Source organism: Nipponia nippon, unplaced genomic scaffold, assembly GCF_047370975.1.
Source record: "Nipponia nippon isolate SJK-2023a ecotype South Korea unplaced genomic scaffold, ASM4737097v1 scaffold_1, whole genome shotgun sequence".
Lineage (NCBI taxonomy): Eukaryota > Metazoa > Chordata > Aves > Pelecaniformes > Threskiornithidae > Nipponia > Nipponia nippon.
The window spans coordinates 136,000,436-136,020,716 of NW_028262290.1; the positions used below are offsets into that span (position 1 = coordinate 136,000,436).

General features: G+C 35.0%; 1 protein-coding gene across 11 annotated transcripts in view; it reads left to right on the top strand.

The window, feature by feature from the left end:
- The window catches only part of DGKB (diacylglycerol kinase beta), a 494,094-nt gene extending 477,520 nt beyond the window's left edge, over positions 1-16,574 (top strand). For all 11 annotated transcript variants that reach the window (XM_087773968.1, XM_087773975.1, XM_087773980.1 and 8 more), the window contains 3 exons: positions 1,952-2,072; positions 3,972-4,032; positions 14,103-16,574. In XM_087773968.1, the coding sequence (XP_087630094.1) occupies positions 1,952-2,072; positions 3,972-4,032; positions 14,103-14,210 (290 nt within the window). In that variant the 3' untranslated portion in view covers positions 14,211-16,574. The remainder of the gene's footprint in view (positions 1-1,951; positions 2,073-3,971; positions 4,033-14,102) is intronic.
- Positions 16,575-20,281: the final 3,707 nt, after the last annotated feature.

A 20,281-nucleotide genomic window follows, 5' to 3' on the forward strand; every position in this document is an offset into this window, starting at 1 on the left:
AATGTCACTATTCTGAAACTTGCATATGTTGCCTGAGCTGTCAGTAATAAAGATCTGTTCTTAATTATTCTCCTGTTTAAAAAAATAATAATTTTCTAATAACCCAGTGAATGGGAATTTGATGTTTTCTTTGGCTGGAAACATTTTAATGATTTAGTACATGTATAAAGTGCTGTGTGCTTTTATAATATAATAGCTTTTGCAAATGAGTAGGACTTTCCCATTTGAATCCCCATGGCTATCAAGAAAAGCAGAATTGTTTTAAATCTGAGTTAAGTTTAAAAGTGAGTAACTTAAGGAAAACATTTTAAGAGAAAAACAATTCAGCAGAAAGCCAGACATACAAAATTGGGTTTACATGTATTACAGCAATGCAAACTGTAAAAGTGTGTAGTTAAAATTAATCATACTGTATATTTTAATCTTTTGTCCATCTTATTGCTTTTCCTTAATAGCAAAGAGTAGTGTTTATTTTTGCTTCATTAATATTATATGGAACTAATTTCACTGTGATGAGAAAATGAAAATAGCAAAGAATAGTAAGAAAGTATAAGAAGAAAATGAAGGCTTTGGATAGTATCAGATTTTCTGGTTGGAAGCAGAATAATCCAGACCATAAATCCTATTTGCTTTTAATACTCCCCCCCCCCAGTCACAGTACTTCTTTACTTCTTTCAGTTAATTACCTTCATTCAAAGCCCAAAGAAGTGAACAGAAAAGACTCCCTTTGAAACTTTGGACTAGCCTCATAGATATGATAATTAGCATGAAATTCTACCTTCATTAAAGGTTGAAGTGTTTAAAATATACAAAGAGTAATGGGCTTTCCTTTCTTTGTTTTTTCAATGTGATGATAGACTCTAACATTTTAGCTCATTGCTGTGCTTCACCGAATAGTGTACCTTTTGGAAACATGAATATTAACAGCCAATCTATAAAACACACATAATATACAGCTAAAAAAAAAAAAATGTTTCTTTTCCTTGTCCATCTGGTCTTGGCAATATGTATTTAAACACTAACATATAAAACATTTCATACAAAACACCCTAGTTGATTCTGGATAATATTTCATTACCCTGCTCGGTTGCTTCTCAAACCAGACTGGTATATTACTGTTTAAGTTTCTGGTTGTATCTCTGTTTGTATCTGCAATTCTAGACAGAATTTGTCCTTGCTCCTTGAAGTCAAGCAAACTAATATTTATTTTACCAGAGACAGTATTTATTTAAATATTTTCTGAAGTTTAATGCCAAAATGCTATGTAATCAAAAAGCAGTGTGAAACAAAAATATATAACTGGGTGCAAACAAGCACTACAAAGTTCAAGAAAGCTAGATGAATAGTTGCTGTTATAAGGGTTTTTGCCTGCTCTTTTTGCATTGAATCTGTGCGCTAATTGAGACAAAGATCCAATGTAAAAAATAATATGTGGTCTCATAATTAAAGACTATAATAATGCATGCACACAAAGGCTGAATTAGAGTTGTACATGTCATCTGGAAAGGATTGTATGGAAGAGAATCCAATAGGGTCTGGAGCACTGGCTTTTCCTTTACCAGATTTTACGTATCTGTTGAAACAATGGACAGCATAAATTTCTAAACTGCAACCATCTCATCCTATGAATGTCAGGTAACCTAAATGAAGGAGTCTTTCCTATTTTCTCATATAATAAGATTATTTGTTCAGTATGTATGTATTAAAATATGCCATGGAGATTATTATTGTATTTTAGAATCATTTTGGTCAGGATATTTTAGAATGGTGTGACAACAGGCCCAGGTATATCCAACCTTAAAGCTGCAATCACTTCTTATGAATCATCATTTTTGCCAGTTCTGTTCTCCACATCTTTTATTATCAGCTGGTCTTTTGACAATTCTTGCTAGTCAGGATGACCACTGTCAAAATGCTGTCTAGGCAAAATGTGTTTTTTCAACTTTTGCAGATCTAAGTGACCAGCTTATGGAAGTGGTTGGTCTGGAAGGAGCCATGGAGATGGGACAGATATACACAGGACTGAAAAGTGCTGGAAGACGGCTTGCCCAGTGCTCATCTGTTGTCATCAGGTATCAGCAGCTTTAATTTGCACTGCACTGGTGTAATGAAACAGTAAAGTTTCATATATTATCAGTTCACTTTCTTTGATAGTTTAATAGTCATAATTACTGTACTTATTGCTTGTGAAAGTATCATTTTTATATATAAAATATATATATTCCATCCATATTCTATGCCCATACATCTTCCTTTCTTTAAATCTGTCAAAAAACTAGGAAAAGGGTGTTTACATTCAGTCTTCACATGTTGTATTCAACTGTCACTTCATCCTATGAAGAAATATTGTCAAGCAGTTGGAGCAGAAGGAGTAAGGCATGAACATCTTGGGGTGTATTATTGACATACACTCCATGCAATTTTGAGCAAAAAGTCATTTACCATTACTTTAATACGTTTTAACCCATTTATAATGCATAACTCACCAGGGAATAGTAGCATGTAATTAGTGTTTGTAAAGCACTTTTTTGATCTGTGGAAGTCAAAGTGCTCTGTTTTTAATCTGTTTGTTATGTACTGAACACTGACAAGTCACTATTAATAAATGTGTTGGTATGTGTAAGCCACTAATGGTGGAGCACACTAATTTAGTTGTGTTTTATCATTTACTATGCTAAAAGTGACCAGAACGTTCACAACAGAGGAAACTTGGATTAGGACTCAAGGAGAAAATAATTATTCTAGCTTTTGGATTAGATAAGGACTGGAAAAGAGAGAGATGGTCAACTCTTCCTCAGTAAAGAATTTCTCAGGAAGAATTTTTCAAAATCTTAATAAAATCATAAGCTATACAGTTTTAAGCCCCAAAAGCCTAAAATGAATGTAAAACAGAAGAGCAGCAATAAAAATTTTAAGAAAATAAGTAGTAGTTGCTGAAGTGCCTGGCATATTTTTGAGATTCTCCTCAAGGACTAGGTGGTGTGGACTTCAAAAGTACTCTTTCATGTGGATGAGGAAAAGAAATAAGATCACAGAGGCATTCCAACCTTCTCTGGATACCAAGAGATAATTTTTATAATCCCACATCAGCAGGACCACAACTGCAAAAGATTCAGAGTGAGAGCTCATTGAACATTCTTCCCTTCCTCCATTTATGGCCATAGATAACAGTGGATAATCCCATGAACTGTTAGTCATTTTCAAATAATGTCCAAGCCAGAATTTCCATTGACCAACATGAGTGCTCAGTTGACTCATTTCTCCATGTTATTTCTAATAGTCTTGTATGCAAACTATTATAATGCAGAAATACAGGGTTGGAAAAGACCCAAAAAGATCATCCTTTCTCATTTCTCTATACTTTTCTTAATGTGGTATCCAAAACTAGACAGGGAACACTGGCTGTAGCTTTATGTTAAAATCTGTGCCCCTTTACTAACAATTTAAATTTATGACATGATATGTTAAAGCCTTTGAATATAGTACAACTGTCATGTTATGCGAGTGCTCTCTAACCCAGAGTTAGACACAAGCGTAAAAACATCTTTTATGTTTCTAATAAATGGTGATGACAGAGGTAAAATTTATTTCTTACTTCCTTTATGGTAGTCAGTCTAAATTATAAAAAATAGCAGAGCTTCCTTTGTCTTTTCAGTTAATAAGGTTTATTCCTGAAGTTCTTGCGTAATTCACTCTTTATTTCACAAATTACAGACTACTCTCCTGTGAGAGAGTAGCATATGTGTGAATGTTTGCAATGTTTTTGCTTTGTGTGTTGAAAAATCAAACTAAGCCTACTAAGAGAGTAGGTTACTTTTGTAAGCATGTTGGGTCATGATGGAGATTACATAGAAGCTTAGGGGTAAATCAGGGTTATATGTGTGTGCCATCACATATATGCCTCCTTAATAAATACATTTATCAATTTTGTCTAGTTACTTTTTCTTATACTATGAAATATATTCCTTTAGGACCAGCAAGTCTCTGCCTATGCAGATAGATGGGGAACCTTGGATGCAAACTCCTTGCACGGTAAGGATACTGTTATTTCTAGGAAGAGAACGGGACAAAAAAATTAGGAACGTTTTTTAAAGAGTAATAAAAATTACAATAGTCAGAAATACTAATTGATTTATTCACTTCCACTTCAATGATAGAAAGAGAATCTTTTGGTTTAAAAGACAACCATTGTCATCAGCGTTACCTCAATTTACTTACATAACATCTTCACACACTGTTATTATATAGTTCAACACCCACTGTATTTTCAATTTATCATGCTGTTTTTTCCTCACAGGTTAGGATGGAATAAAAAGGTATTTATTTCAAAAGTTTGGAAAATACTCAAAGGGTGCAGTCTCAGCATCCCTTTACCCAATGTGATCATTTATTTATGATGATGTATCGGATTTATAGTCACTATTGCTGAGGAAAAAACAATGTTCGTTTTGATGCTAAAATGTATGAAGTAAATAATTGTTCTTTAAAAATTTAGGAAGATTTTCCAGTGTGCTTTTGAGAGTTATGTCAAGGAGGTTGCATTTAAAGCTAAAGTCTTGACTGTGCTGAATTATACGATAGAACTAATATTTTAAAAATCCTTACAGTTTAAAGGAGAAATTAAGGAAATTATTTAGTCTCTTGTTTCAGTGCCCACACATATGAAGTGAGGGCAGGTAAACAGCGATCTGGATAGGATAGGATAGGATAGGATAGGATAGGATAGGATAGGATAGGATAGGATAGGGAGGAGCTTGCTCAGAGAAGGTTCTTTGAGTAACTGTTTACAGACAACACAAGAAAGGTGTATCTCTAAGAACTCTCCATTTTCATCTCTCTCCAATAAATTATAGAGGCTAACTGAGCATTTGGAGAAGATGTTGAAGAAATTTAAGCTCTTTATTGTTGAATATAGTCTTAGTAACATGTTTTAATATACAATTTTACTAATTTTGTTTCCCTAAAGAAGACCTGTGTTTTTAAGTAGATTAATTGCTGTAGCTTTGCAGCTTGTAAGTATGACAAAACAGTAATGTGACAAGGAAGAAATCCCACTACAGATGGGAGTAATTCTCCAAACTAGGGTACTGGATCACTTTCATGAGCTTTATGTCTGTAGTAGAATTAAAAGCTACACAAAAAAAGTAAAAGGGAGCACCTTCAGTAAGGTGCTAACAGGTGTGGCAGCTGATAATGTACATGTTAGGATGACAGAAAAGGGTTGTGATAGTTCACGTTTACCAGATACACCATAGTGTACAGCTGAACAGCAGGGAGAATGCCTGAACTCTCATTCTCTATGGTAAATGCTCAAATGCTGCAATGAGAGGAGAACCATGTGAACACACACTGTGTGAAGGCAGAACAGTGGGGATTTTATGAGACTTATTCCAGGAAACCTTTTGGAGTTAAGAGATATCATTATCTTTACCTCTTCTACAGCAATGTCTCAGTGCAGAGCAACAGTACTGAACGCAGCAGTTACTTGCTCAAGAAAAACATGTAATTTTTCAGTTGCCAGATTACGGAAGAGAACTTATGGAAGGATGCTGGCAATAACATGTGCTTTTTTTGTCTTGATTTCTTGCTCTGTGCAAAATCCCTGCTATCTGATTGATAATGCTAGCAGAAGCTGCCTGAACAATTGAGGACAAACCTGGAAAAAGAGACAGTTCTTACATTTCAATTACTGCCTTGAGGAAACAGTAAATTATTACTGATAATTACTGCTGTCCAGTTGAAGTACCATTTTAAAGGGGATGGAAATGGCATATACTTATCTGTGGAACCCATCCTTTTTGCTATACCATTGTTAAGGGAACAGACTTTGTGTTACATAAGAAAACCATACTGTTGAATGTATATATTTCCTCTGAAAAGAAAATATGTGAACTATTTGTCTAGACTACTGCAACTCTATGAAATTTAGATATAGAATTATTATTTTATGTTATATTATTCATTTTTCAGGAAATGTTTTTTCTGTGCTGGGGAGCTTAATGTATTTATTGCAATTGCTCCTTGCATTAATGTACATGTACCCCGCTCTGTTTTCTATATCTTACAAAGGAAAAACATGTATGGTCCAACCTCTCCCCTCCTCACTAATTCTAACTAAACTGCAGTTTTTCCTTGAAGTTCTCTGCAAAGCAGATAGGAATTTCTCCTAAGACAATGACAAAGGTGGATGTTAGCTTTCTCTCAATCGAAGTTTAGGATTTGTTTTCTAAGTGTATGCTTCAGAGGGGTCTTTGTTTGGAAGCCAAAATGTATTTGATTGCATAAGTATCAGGATGATATCTCAGTGATGTGTATCCAAAAGCAGAGTCGAAAAAAAAAACATAACATCAAAATAAATTCTTATGTGTGGCCAACTATGTAGCCAATTATTTGAACCTGCAAGAGCTCAAAGTTCAGAAAAAAATATGAGGAGACCAATATAAGAATCATGAGCTTTTGTCTTCTCTAGAGGCAAAACTGCAGTTTTCTCCCAAAATTACCTGAATGCAAATGATTAATGACCAGTTTTTAAATGGAAAAAATGTGATGATCAGATAAAGAAATCAATGGGTTTAGTTCCTTAGGAAACATATGAGAGTTTGGTTTTCTTTTTATTTCCCTTCATAGGAAATTTCTTTCCCTAGCTCTTACAAGGAACTGAGGCTCATATACAAAGATGCTGGCACTCCTACATCATGCACTGAGACATGGGGGGACATTCTTGTTTCACAATAGTTCACTTCACTTATTAGTTTACTAGCTATATGGCTTTTAGGACAGAAGCTACTGTCTCCACACAGTACAGGCCTGCTTGGATATACCATCTCACTAGTTCTAGGGGAGAGACCCCTGCACCTTGTTCTGTTGCACAGACCAGTTAGACACAGCAGATGAGCCTCAGGTTTTTGATTCTTTGGTGCTCCAGCCAGAAAGCTATTGTTAAAAAGAAGACTGCTATCCATCTCCAACTGTCCTTCAGAAAGTTGAAATAACACATTTTATTTTGGTATGGTCATCTCAGAAACTTCAGTGTCATCTAAGTTCAGTAGTTTTATGTAAAAATTACAGAGACTAAATGAGAAAGAAATTCATACGATTGGCAGGTATTGAATCAACCCTGGCCCAAGGTATAAGTGATTAAGCTCAGAAGTCCTCTTCTGTTTCTGCTTCAGGTTTTGATACAAAGGAGAATATTTTGCAAATGATTTTTCAGGAAATTGAGTTCAACATGATCAAAATTCTCCTGCTATTCCATTATGCATATTAAGGAAAACAAGTTCTGCATCAAGTCCCTGTTATGCATGGGATGCAGGCTGCACATGCAGTCTTGGAAGTTTATTTCCTGTTGAAGGAATCAACACGTTTATGTTTGCTACTTCTCCTTTCTGACTGGAAAAAAGTTTTATACAAGTAGCATGAGTTGCTGACAGCTGTCCCTTCTCATGCATATAGAGATCCTGTTCCCCCAAAATGACAGTGTGGGCTCTGAGAAAGTACTGTGGGATGCGATAGGCAATGCAGTGATTCCCCAGAAGCTGTGATCTGTGATTTTTCATTCCTGCTATCAGTTTTAGTACTAAAGAAATTGTCATGTGCTTCCTTTAACATCTTTTATGATCTTCTATTGCACACGCACCTAGCATCCCTACAAAGAGCAAGAATGCATTCCTGTAGGTCCTGTGCATACTTAGAAATGTGAGTGGCTTGATCTAAAGATCTGTCATCCAGAATTATTCAGTACGTTGAACACATGCAGACTGCAGTGTCTGACAAAGTCACTCTGCTCTGGTATAATAAGATGCAGAATCTGAGCATCAAATTATATTGTTTTCACTAGTTTTCATAGAGGAGTCTTTGGGAGAAGGAAGGATGATAATGTTAACGTTATGTTAAACATCTCGTCTGATTAGCTGAGGAGGAAATTCTATCAGAGCTCTCTCAGACAAATATAGCAACATGAAAGATATCCATGGTTTCACCTGATCTCCAAACAGGTCATTAATAGTAATGAAACTTCAAAGACTCTCAAGTTAATTCGATAAACTTCTAGCTTTAGCCATCAGGATTTTTTTTAAGAAAAGTAATCTTTCAATTTAGCTATATAACTTATTAGCATTGTTTTGAAAAAATCCATAAGAATATTCCATCTTAATTAGAAATAACTGTGATTTCAGTTCTTTCATCTATTCCTGACTTGGTTGGCATCATATCTGAAAGAGTGTCAAGCTTCTAGCAGCATTAGATTAAAAGCAGAAGACAGAAAAGTCTATAGAAGATGCAAGAATGTTGCCTAAATGAAGGAACTAAAATGAAAATCCAGTCAGAGCCCACATAACTGATTGCCAGAAATATAGTTTCATAGACATCTGAAACACATAGTATTTTTAGAATTATTTGCTGATGGGAATACTTGTAGTAAGCCATTTAATAATGAAACTCAGAAATAATATTTCAAAATATTATAGTTTGAATGCACCTTAAAAATAAGTTTTGAATGAATGAATGAATGGTTTCTCTCTAGCCTTTCATTTAGCTCCTAGAGATGTCATGAGCCTGAGCACAGAGGTCCTATTGAAGTCCTACCTTTGTAGTTCAATCCAGAGAAAAACAAGAACTAAAAAAAAAAAAAAAACAAAACCACTTCTACTAATAATCACTATTACGCCAGGGCTGGATGAAAAAACTAAAAGAGAGTTGCAGATTTGCTTTCATGTAGATCCATTGGATCCAACACTCCATAGATCGCATGGAGAAGCTGCAGCTGTATTCTAGACTCTGTAAAGTATCTTCTTTCCAGGTCACTGAATGTAGTAATATTTTCTTATCAGTTGTTCATAATGGGAGAATTTAAACTTTTGTGTCTGCTTCTTTAGAACAAAGCGAAACGGGGTCCTTAGATATGGAGGCTGATTTTAGTAGAATATTAGGCAATTATTACATAGTTAACCCATAAATGGAAGTCAATCACTAGAAAAAGGTTTTGGTATTAGACTAAAATGCTGCATTTTTTTCCCTTTTGAGCAACAATGTGCATACATTTCTGTTTCAAGGCCAGAGTGATTTATCAAGTTTCTAACACTTTAATTTGCAGCTGGGCTTTATTTTTTGTGCTCACAGGTACGCTGCACGTTAATTAGTTTTGTTTACCTATGCATATTTTTTCTTAATTTCACAACAGTAGTTTTTGTAATTGACAAAGCAATTTACTGCATGTGTGCTTTCTGCACCCCAGACAAATACTCTAACATGTAGTGCACCTTTCTTTCCAGTTCAGATTGTTAAGAAAAGAATTAGTTGTGACTAATTGCCAATTAATTTGCAGTGGTTTTAGGGAGGAGGGGGGGAAAACAATTGCACCTACTAATTAAAATTTAAAATATTCCAAAGTGTCATCTTTAGGTGTCTATGGAATACATAATTTCCATTTTAGTTCTGCACTGGATCTGTAACAACCCTGAGCTTGACAGCTCCATTAATTTAAAACCTCAGTGATACCTATTAGTACAAAACATGAAAAAAATGCCATTAATCATTTATTTTAATTTTGCAGCTCTGTCATTTTCTCAGTATGTTTAAAAATTATGATGACACCATGATGTTTTCCAATCTACCTGTGTGAAGGGGAAACGGATCACACTACTTAGGAGAGAGACTAGAGTATATTATTAGAGCTTAATTAATGCCAAACTGATTAGATTTGATTGCACTTTGCACAATAATATTGTTAAGAAATCTATTTAAAAGATGTGTTGCATAATGCTATATTTAAAACAACTGGTCTAGATCTGAAGAGATTTTGACCAAAATGCCAAATAATGCAAGTCACAGGTTAATTTTGTTTAGTACTGTCTACATTCTATAGGTCTTAGTCATATCAGAATACCCAGTACAGCTCTTGATCACCTACGGGAAGATAAAAGTATCTGGTACTCTTACGATACAGAGGTGTCGTATCCCTCCATTTCCTGCAAGGGGAGCACCATATGGGCATCTAGACTGTGGGAAAACCCTCATACCCTCAAAACTACCAACATCCAAACTGTGCTGATAACATGGAAAAAAGTGACTGTAAACTAACAGATCCACCTTGACAAGTTTTTTTCTGTCAGTTTTTTTCCTCTGTCCTCAAAATACAGGACTTCTTTCTTTAACATTAATTGAAATATTATAAGCAGAGCTGATTATATGTTTCCAGTTTTCTCTTGTCATTTAGCATTGTAGTTAGTACCTGTATTTGTAGCACCATGTTCCATGTTAATAGTAAATATTTAGGCATTCTGTGAAGTCAGGAACATGAAGGTAACCAGCACATATTGCAGAAAAAGGAACATGAAAGCAAAACTGACTGACCTAAAAGGTATAGTTATCACACTAAAATTATTGATGCACACTGCATTTCATTTAGTGGATGCATTGTATTAATGTGGCTTCAAGGCATATTTTGAAACTCTGACCTGCCTCTGAAACAAATAAATGTCTGGTTTATTCATTTATAAATGTCTGTAGTATCACGAATTCAGGCTTCTCCTTTATCAGAAAATTTGCTATTGACACATGGGGAGCAATTGCCATCTCTTCTTTTAAGAATTATGCTCTTTTTTAATTAGATCTGGTGTTCCTTCCCACAAATACGTCATTGGACATACTTTCTAATACTGGAAAGGTGATTTTGAAATTGCAAATGCAGTATTTTTCTGCTAAACTTATTTATTAGATATACCAGCCCTTTAAATTTCTGTGATCATGAACTCATCGATTAAATCTTGGCTTCAGTTAGTGAGTGAGAGTTTTGCCATTGGCTTCAACAGTTTGCATTTAGCCTATAATGTTGTGTATCAGGCTTACAACAAAAATCAGTGATATCTTAGCAATTCATGCAGCTATTTACTTTCCCCCTAGATGGAATTTTGTTATTTCCTCGTTTTGCCTATTTTTAAATATAAATTTGTGCCAAATAGAAGGTTTTTTACTCCAGCAGCATGTCAGGCACTCCCCTAATTTATGTTTAAAATGTCCTCCGTATTTTCTGTAAGTTATTGTATATGTTCAGAAAAACTGAATAAATTATCTCAAAAATTATCTTCCAGAATTCCATAGTAATTTGTATGAGTATGTTTGTTCAGGATATCATCAATTCCTAAAAATATGTTAGGTTAGGGTTTGAGCTTTTGGGATTTTTGTCTGAGCACTCTCTTTTTCTCGTGTGTGTGTGTATGGGTATCAGAGATTCACCTAGGAAAAATTAAAAACAAAAAAAAAATAGTAGGTCTTATTTAAAGCTTTTATAACTGTGCTTCTACTAAAAAAGACATGAGGTTGCTTGCTGAATGCAAGAGAAACTGGATGGTAGAAGTTAGTCTATAGACACTGCATATGCATGCACACAGGATCTATATACAGCTGTAGGTAGAGATTTCTTTAACTAAACTAAATCTTGGTTACTTGTAATTAAAGGTTTTTCTCTCTTTTTTTTTTTTTTTTTGGTCCATTTCAGTCTCCCAAACAGCACTTTCAGTGTTCAGTCCCACTTTGACCTACAACGCTATTTCTCTCTCTGAGACCCTTAGCGCTCCTTCCCATCTCTACATACACAAGTATGTGTCACCCAAACTCACAGCACCACCTCTGGCAGTGCTGCCAGTATGAAAACAGAAGCAGAAGTGAGAGTCCAGGGCAGAAATGCAGTGCCTGAAAGTCTTGAGAAAGACAAAATCAGCCTGTTTCAGGCAAGATAGTGCAATGGTCCAGCATGTTATTACAAACACACTGATCTCTTTTTATCACCCAAAGATAAGATTTTTTTAATCTTTTTTTTTCAGCGGGAAAATAAAGCATCAATGGTTATCATTGTTAGCCAATGCAATGCTAAAATATACTACCATGCATAAGTAAACAAATATACTTTAAATTTACACTTTATTTTTGTATTTTCAGAATGTAAAATATATTTTACACCACTGGAATCGTGCCAATTTATAACAGTCGAAAATATGTCTTGGAGAAATGCATATAGGACTCCATCCCCATGCGCATGAGTGGTTAATCATGTTCATGCATCTTAGCTGGTCTCAGCTGATAGGATACAACATACTGAAGAGGTCACGGTCTCTGAAACAGATGGCTCAAGCCAAAAAAGAACATTACAAATGATAAACATTTTCTCAATATGTAATTGCACTCATCCTCTGGAGCATTGAACAGCCCCAATCCAACATGCAATCTGTATGGGGTCTCAGGATTACCTCACCTCTTCATACTAAAGCCATCTTTTGAGCTTTGCTCTTTTATTCATTTTAAGATGGAATTACTTTGATTTACCTCTGAACGGAAACTCTGAGGCCATTTCTGCTGCCACATCATGGCCAAATCTTGCAATAAGCTGAACCCTTATGGCTCTGGAAGAATTCATTCACAGCAGCTGCAGATTACTTCATGTACTGATCCTCAGGATCAGGTTGATGTCATCACTGTTCCTGAGCCCCAAAATATGTTTTGTGAAGCATGTGAAAGTTACAAAAATCCTTGAGGCGATTTTCCAGGACCAGATCATCAGCTGGTATAAAGTGACATCAATGAAATAACGCCAGTTTACCCCAACTACAGATTTGGCTTCCAAAGTGGTGCCTGAAGCAGAATTTCTTGTGAGAAAATATGTTGATGCCAGTCTTTGAAAGCGAGAGTTATTATCCATGTGCAATTAATCTAATTTGCCAAAAAAAGCCCGTATGCTAAATTTGATACTAATGAACAATGTTGACAAAAACAGGTCACGTATGAAATTTGAGACTAATGAACTAAGGTGGCGTGGAAATGAGCATTTGGAGAGTAAAGTAAAGGCTCTATTAGAGTTAAACCAACCCACTCATTCTGTTGAGATTTTTATGTTTCTGTCTCCTTATATTGTAAAGTAAATTTCCACCCCAAGAAATATCCTGATCTATATTTTAATGAGCCTCTCCACGTGACATACATTTTTTGTTTCATTACTATTAGTGAATGACAAGTGAAGGATATTCATTTTAACTTGAAAATGTCAGGTATGCACTTTAAGAGATATATTTTTCCAGTTTTTAATGAGGTGGTGTTTCTTTTTGAAAGAAATACCCATCTCTGATGTGGGTACTATGCAGGTGACAACTGATATTTAATAAGTGATGGTTCTTGTATTAGTCGTAGTTCACTAAAGAAAATGTCTCAGATTGCTTTTGAAAAACTCTTAGCGTCACTAGCCCAAAGGCAAGATGTGACCTTTTTATTACATAATGAGAATCATTTATTATCTTACAATGTATCTTAAAGTCACAGACAAAATGCCACTTTGATAATTGCTTTCAATTAGCTTTGAGCATAGCATACATTCATAAAATGTCTTCTCTAATTTAGACTTGAATTAGAGAAAATTGCAGACATAATCTACTTTAAGGTTGTCTCATTTAAGGTGATTCGTAGTTTTATATCAAAGAAATCAAAACGGGTGGCTTTAGAGCAGTCTTACAAAGTGTTTTAAATAGGCTTTTCAATATTTGAGTCTATTCTATTAACAATTAATTAACAAATTAGAATGCTAGTCCATCTTTTTTGACCTTTTTTGTATATTAACTTTTGACTTCAGTTCATAATGGTTATTTTGAAATTAAGCAGTGTCATGTGTTAAAGGAGAAATACAGCTTGATTAGATGTATAAATAAAGCATACAAAGACATAGCTTGTATCTTAGTAATAGGCAACGGCTTGGTCTGTCAGCATGTATGTCCTTTCCAACTTTTAAATTCTTATTCATCTTGTAGATATGTAAAATATTCAACAGCAAGCAATAAATCCCACACTCAAAAAGTAAGATCACATATTGGCATGTATTTTATTGCATATGATTTTTAATATTGATTGTGTGTATAATTTCAAGTATTTGTGGAAACAATGATTACACATATATTGGTTTACTGCATATGTAACATCATTCATAAAAAATTCAGGTATTTTCCTTTCATCTTTGATTAAATGAAGAAGGTTTGGAAGTCGCATATTAAGATAATTTGGGCATCTCAGATGCTTGGAATTGAACTAGCTCAAGGGATAACTGGTTTTGTTCTTTCTTCCCCCAGATAAAAATTACTCACAAGAACCAAGCCCCCATGTTGATGGGACCTCCTCCAAAAACCGGTCTTTTCTCTTCTATCATCAAAAGAACAAGGAACCACAGCAAGGAATAAGCCTATGTAGTTTAGTTTTTAGAAAACCAATTTGCTTTGTTGGGCTTTGGAATATTTATGCTGGAAATCTTTCATGAGTTTTACTTCTACTATCTTCTACTTGCAAAATCATGGATTTTGGTTTAACAGTTTCCGTAACCAAGCTAATGTAAAACTATGCTATTAGAAAAAAATATTGTCACAGTTTTGTAGGCATTTTGCATGATGAAAGCAGATGTTTACATAAAGTGATACAGCATATTTTTTGTTGCATGCGTTACCATTTACTAATCTATGGGCTAATTCTGCCATGGAATATGAGAAGAGAATGCCATGGATAATTTGAGTTTCTCTCTTTTCCATTTCAACTTTTTCTACTACAATGATCATATGCCATAGGTTCAATAGTATCTTTTGAATCAAACATCTTCACTTCAATAGCCAATTAGACCTGTTTCAGAGTAAAGTTTATTACAGGTCTCATTAACCCGTACTGTTAGTTTATCATTTCTTTCTACCCTGAGAATAGTTTTATTCAGCTAAGCATTAAAGTCTTTTATCTTATTCTGATAACTTCTATGTATGTGAGTAACTGTACCTGCTGAAAACATCTAACAATGTGTGCAGTATTCAAATGATCATGATTACTTTTGTGTAAGTTTTTGTAGGATTGGAAGTCAGTGCAAGTTTGAGCAAAAACTATAAAGCTAAGGAGACCATGCTAAGAGTGAAGATAATAATACTTGCAAAACTAGCCATCAGTGTTGTTTGTTGAAACACTAGAATTATTTTAATGAACAATACATCTCTGTAACATGGCAAACTTTAAATCATTCTGCGTATTGACTGATAGAATAGTGCATATGCACACAAACAACCAAAGCTCATGCCTAATAAAGTGCATTTCCCACCAAAGATTTAGTGAAGGATGCTTCAGAGAAATGGGTTAATGCATAATTAATCAAGCTCACTGAAGTAGACTCGCTTCTGAAAATTTACAGTTCTTTTGATTATGTTGGCGATGTCCAGACAAATGTTGGGGTAGGAAAAAACATTAAATTAATTGCAAGTAAATACTCACTTTTCATTTGTTTCATAAGTTGATAGACACAGACGCATCCTCTAAATATTGAGACATAGACACGTACTCTAAATATCGGAAAATTCAACTTATATTTAATATTGTTGTCATTATTATTTATACATTTGTGCCATCCACAATTTACTCATCCCCTAAATTAATCTCTTAAGGAAAGAACAAACTGTTATCTATTCCACTTTGGTAGTCTGCTGTCTAGAATCAAAACATTTCTTGTCATAAATTTTGGGAAGGCAGTTGCTCAGGTTTTTACTTTCTTAGCCCTCTGAGAGACTTCCTAACAGCTTAGAAAACATAATACAGGGATTTGTCTGAGGTTTGCACAGCACTGTCTAATGTTGAAGGGAAGTCGAAGCATAGCAACTTTTTTCAGTCTTGCATATAAACAGTCTCAATCAAAACTTTTTGTGCAGTCTTAACATTGTTCTTTGTTCAGAGTGAGCTGCTTCTCAGCTCTGCATGTCTTAAATTCTCAGAGATTTCATCAAAAAACAAACAAGGAAAAAATAAAACTGCTTGAAATGCATGATTTCCCATTTTTATCTAGACTTTAAAATGTTAATGATTTATCAAATCTATTTTTCTATTGATTCATTCATCCATTAAAAAATAGTATTTCATCATTCTGTAGTGCACGGTACTGTGCATGTACTTAAATAAAGTTACTATCATTTGTTCCTCAGTATAAGAATTCAACAGAGTCCTAATTTATATAATAGACACTGAAATAAAAGTCAGTATATAGTTGGTAAGGATTATGTCTTTGAAATATACAGTCTGTGTTCTGTAAACATTAGGAGGTAAATACCAATTAATGTTATGTTCAGCATTAGGTAGAAAAATATGAAGGCAATTATTTGCTAAAATTAAGATCCTGTAATTCCCCATTCTTGGGTCCAGTGGTGTTGACAATTACGGTTACCGTAGGAGTAAACTAATATTTTTCCTGTGCTTTACAAACACACAGAGAAGCATTCAATGCACTCCTTAGCTGCAAACATACGTAAGTATAGAGCAAAAGATATTTGCAAAAAGAAGGAACTTGCTGACATAATATTACATAACGTGTACATTGGTTTTATGAAATTATGGTTACAGGTGATAAATATTTTCACATAACTTGACATAGGATTTTCTACCAATGCTCTCAACTTTTTGTGGCAAAAATGTGTTTAACAATAATATATAATGTGCTCTCTATGATTATCTCATGAACATTGTAACTCTGAAAACAAATAAAATTATACATAAGCTATTATTTAATAAAGTATGCAATTTTAAATGTGCCAGTCTGTGATAGTAAATTGTTCACAACACACTTTTTCATATAAAGAGGGATAGATGGGTTCATATAATCACAATTACATACAATTCTGACTAGATGTATAAAAGGTAAATGAGATCTGTTGGTCAGTATGTATCAAATTCTCACTGTAGCAAAATATAATGGAGCAGCCATTTTACTATATTGGCACTTATCATAGTAGTGACAGTCTGTCTATTAATATTGTTTGTTTTTTTAGTATGGCCTCCAATAATTTAAAAACATGCTCAGGTTGAAAGTATTGATGATGAAAAGAAAATCTTGGAGTACATAAAACAGTATGAAAGGAAAATGTTTGATTTAATGAAAGAGAACTTCGGGGGGGTGTCTTTTTTTTCACTCTTGTATGCACAGAATTAACATCATGAAATTATACACTGGTATATGAAATGAAACAAAGAATATATGCATGTATCTTCATACAGCTGAAATAGATGCACTGTTCTTACATTGACTGAAGAGTAGTAGCTGTAAGCCTTCCACTGTTTACAATGAGGCATTCTTTAAGGCCTCATTAATGACATTTGCAATATAAATGGAAATTACAAATATGTAGGAATGATATGTGACACTGGATTTCAAAATTTTTCATCTCCCTACTAGAGCATTGCAGCTGGGCAATGTGCTGAGGAAAGAACATGACGTCTCAGGAAGAAATCTTAACTTCTGAAATTGGTTAGCATCACTCTCACTTTGCATGAGTTCCTGTTAAAAGGAGGTGGAAGCAGAATTTATTGCAGAGACGAATACAGAATTACTGTTTCCAGTACTTGCAAGATATTTGTATGCATATCATCATGATTATTTAAAGCTAGGGGGTTAGACCTCGTGATTTAGGCTTATTGGTGTGTGTACGTGTATGTGCATGCTAGATCAGGTAACGTGCTGATATGCTTAGGACTTTGATGAGCTAGGAAGTACTTAGTTTCTGAAGCAGAAGTTGATGTTCTATAACATTCCCTCACTCTTATCAACTCTGTAGTATTGCTTGTCAATTGCAGCAATGATTAGCTAATATCCAAAATTATTTAAGGCAAATAAAGTCACAGACTTCAACATGTTTCAAAATAAGTAAGAAGTAATATAGTCAAAGAATGTGTGCGTTTGATATAATTGTTGTAAGAAAGGGAGAAAAAGACTTCTATTTTTTAATCTCCAGGTTAATATTTGTTTGCTGAGTCTATAGCTATTCAGTGATTATTAGTGATTTAGGGTACTAATGCTATTCTGTAACAACCCCAGCTGGCTTCTGCGGCTTGTAATTCTGAGGTGGATCATAGTGAGACCAAGGCTTTCTGGGAAGCAGTTACTTTAGAGAAGTGTTGTCCCTCACCTCTCTGGAAAAGTGACTGGAGAGAATGGCTACAAAACTGAAAAAAAGTCAGGAATAATTATCTTTAGACAAGAAAGCATGAGAAGTTCAGAGAACTCTGCTAAGGAATGGCAAAACAGGTGCTCAAAATGATGCGTGAAATGGGTGGGTTGCTCCAAGACAGCCCACAAAATGGCGATGTGGGGCCTGGGAGGCCAGATGAAGGCACTCAGGGTTAACGAGCATTGATGTGCCAAGGAACTGAATTAATTAGATTAATCTAGAAACCCTTTCCATTTAAGGCTGAAGGACTTGAATAGCATGTCTTCCCTTTATGGGAAGAAAGATTGTTGGAGAGGAGTTAGGCCCAAGAAGAGGAACAACTGAGCCCTTTGCGTGAAGGAAGAAGGACTTGCGGGCAAAGGAGAAGGATGGCCAAAGGAAGGTAAAGGACTTGTGAGGGCTTTGTTTATTTCTGAGTACTTTCATACCCTGGAAAAAAGAAGGCGTTTGCCCTTGCTGTTAAATAGCAGTTTGCCAAACTGCTAAGCAGTTAGCACAAAAATAAATAAATAAATTTAGAAAGCTGAGATGAGCCTGAGAAGCACTGCTCAATGTTTTATGCAAGAGTGGTGAAGAACGTGTCAGCCTCTTGTCAGATAATTGCTGCTTGTCTCTAGCTTCATCAGGTCTGAAAGCATTTTGTTTTCTCTCCTCTGTCCATAAGGAAGGAAACTTCTTGTGGTCCTGCTGAGGTGAGTAAAAGCTTTACAGTAGCCCTGACTGGAAAATAAATAAAACATAGGTGAGATCTGGAAGCTGAATCTGTTAATGAGATATAAAGTAATAGGTTAAAATCCGCAGCATGCAAGGCTCTGGGGGTGTGCTGTGCAGCAATGACTGATGGTACAAACTCTCTTCAGGTCTGTCAAGATTAGCTGGTGTCTGCTCAACCTGGCTTGTACCGTGGTGAGCCTCCTGGCTCTTATACCCTATTTACACTCAGACTATGGATTTTTCAGTTGATTTTGAAATAAGGAGGTTTGACCTTCCCTGTTCTGATCTGTGTGTCTGTGGCACAGATACAGATGGAGCTTTCCTATTATCAGGTTCTCTTAATTTTACAAATATAGCTGAAGCAGAGAAACTTCTCTATGACCGTTGACTTCCATTATGTGAAATTGCCCGACAGCTTGAAACTATAAAGAGGCCACGATACATTCTAGGCATCTAGAATCTGGGCATGGTGATATTTCACAGGTTGCTTTTTTTCCTTTCTGATTCACAATTCAAAGAGACTACCTGAGAAGCACCTCAGGGCTCTCTTTAAATATGACTCATACAAAGAGTAAGTGATAATCATCAGGCTTTGTTATTTATAGAAAGGTGGTAGCTGTGTTGATAGTAAAACAGCAGTTTCATAGTGAGGTGCCCATTTCTAATAAATGTGGAAAATTATTTGCTGGGTCTAACTGAGTGAGATTCAAAGATTTTGAATTTTCAGGTCAATTTTTAGTCTAAAGTTGATAATGACTGAAAATACTTAGCTGCCGATTTGCCTATTTGAAATAAGCTTTTGTTTTGTGTTTTTTGTTTTGTTTGTTTTTTTTTAACCTAGGGTCAAACTCACATGTTGTGAAGGAGCATAGCAATTTGCATTAATAAGTAGCTTTTCTGGACAGGAAAGTGAGCGCTTCTTACTGTTTTGGTGAAACTCATACTTATGAGCCATGTTCTGCCTACCAATAAGAGACTACAGGCTGTCAATCTTCAGACATGTCAGTCTATTTACATTAAGTACAAAAAAACCCCACATAATAACAATTCTTCTTTAAACTATATGTATCTGCAGAAAGATAGTGGTGATTTGTATATCCCTCAGTGAGGCAATCGGACGTTGCAAAATGAGCATCAGCACTGTACTTTCTGCCCAGCCATGAGGTTGGCTGTTGCAAAGGGTGTGCTGTGGGGTTTTTAAGTGTGATGGTTTGTTGTTTGGTTGGGGCTTTTTTTAGTAAATATAAGTGAGTTCCAAACCTCTCCTTTTACCCCAGAATTATAAGGACTAGAACGTTGATTCAGACACATATTTTATATGTTTATGGTGTATACATAAGTAAGCAAGCAAATGCAGGAAGATCTGTTCCATTTGAGCTGAACTTTACTTCCATTTGTTGAAATTCAGTCCTATTACTGAAGGAAAAATGAACAACTTGTTAATTTTAGGTAGCTTGGGAAGATTTTGGGGAAAAATGGGTGTGTTGTGTTTTTCTCCTGAGTAGTATGACCTTGTTATAACAATATATATATGTAGATTAAGGAATTTTCACCTCATTTACATCAATCACTCCTTTCTA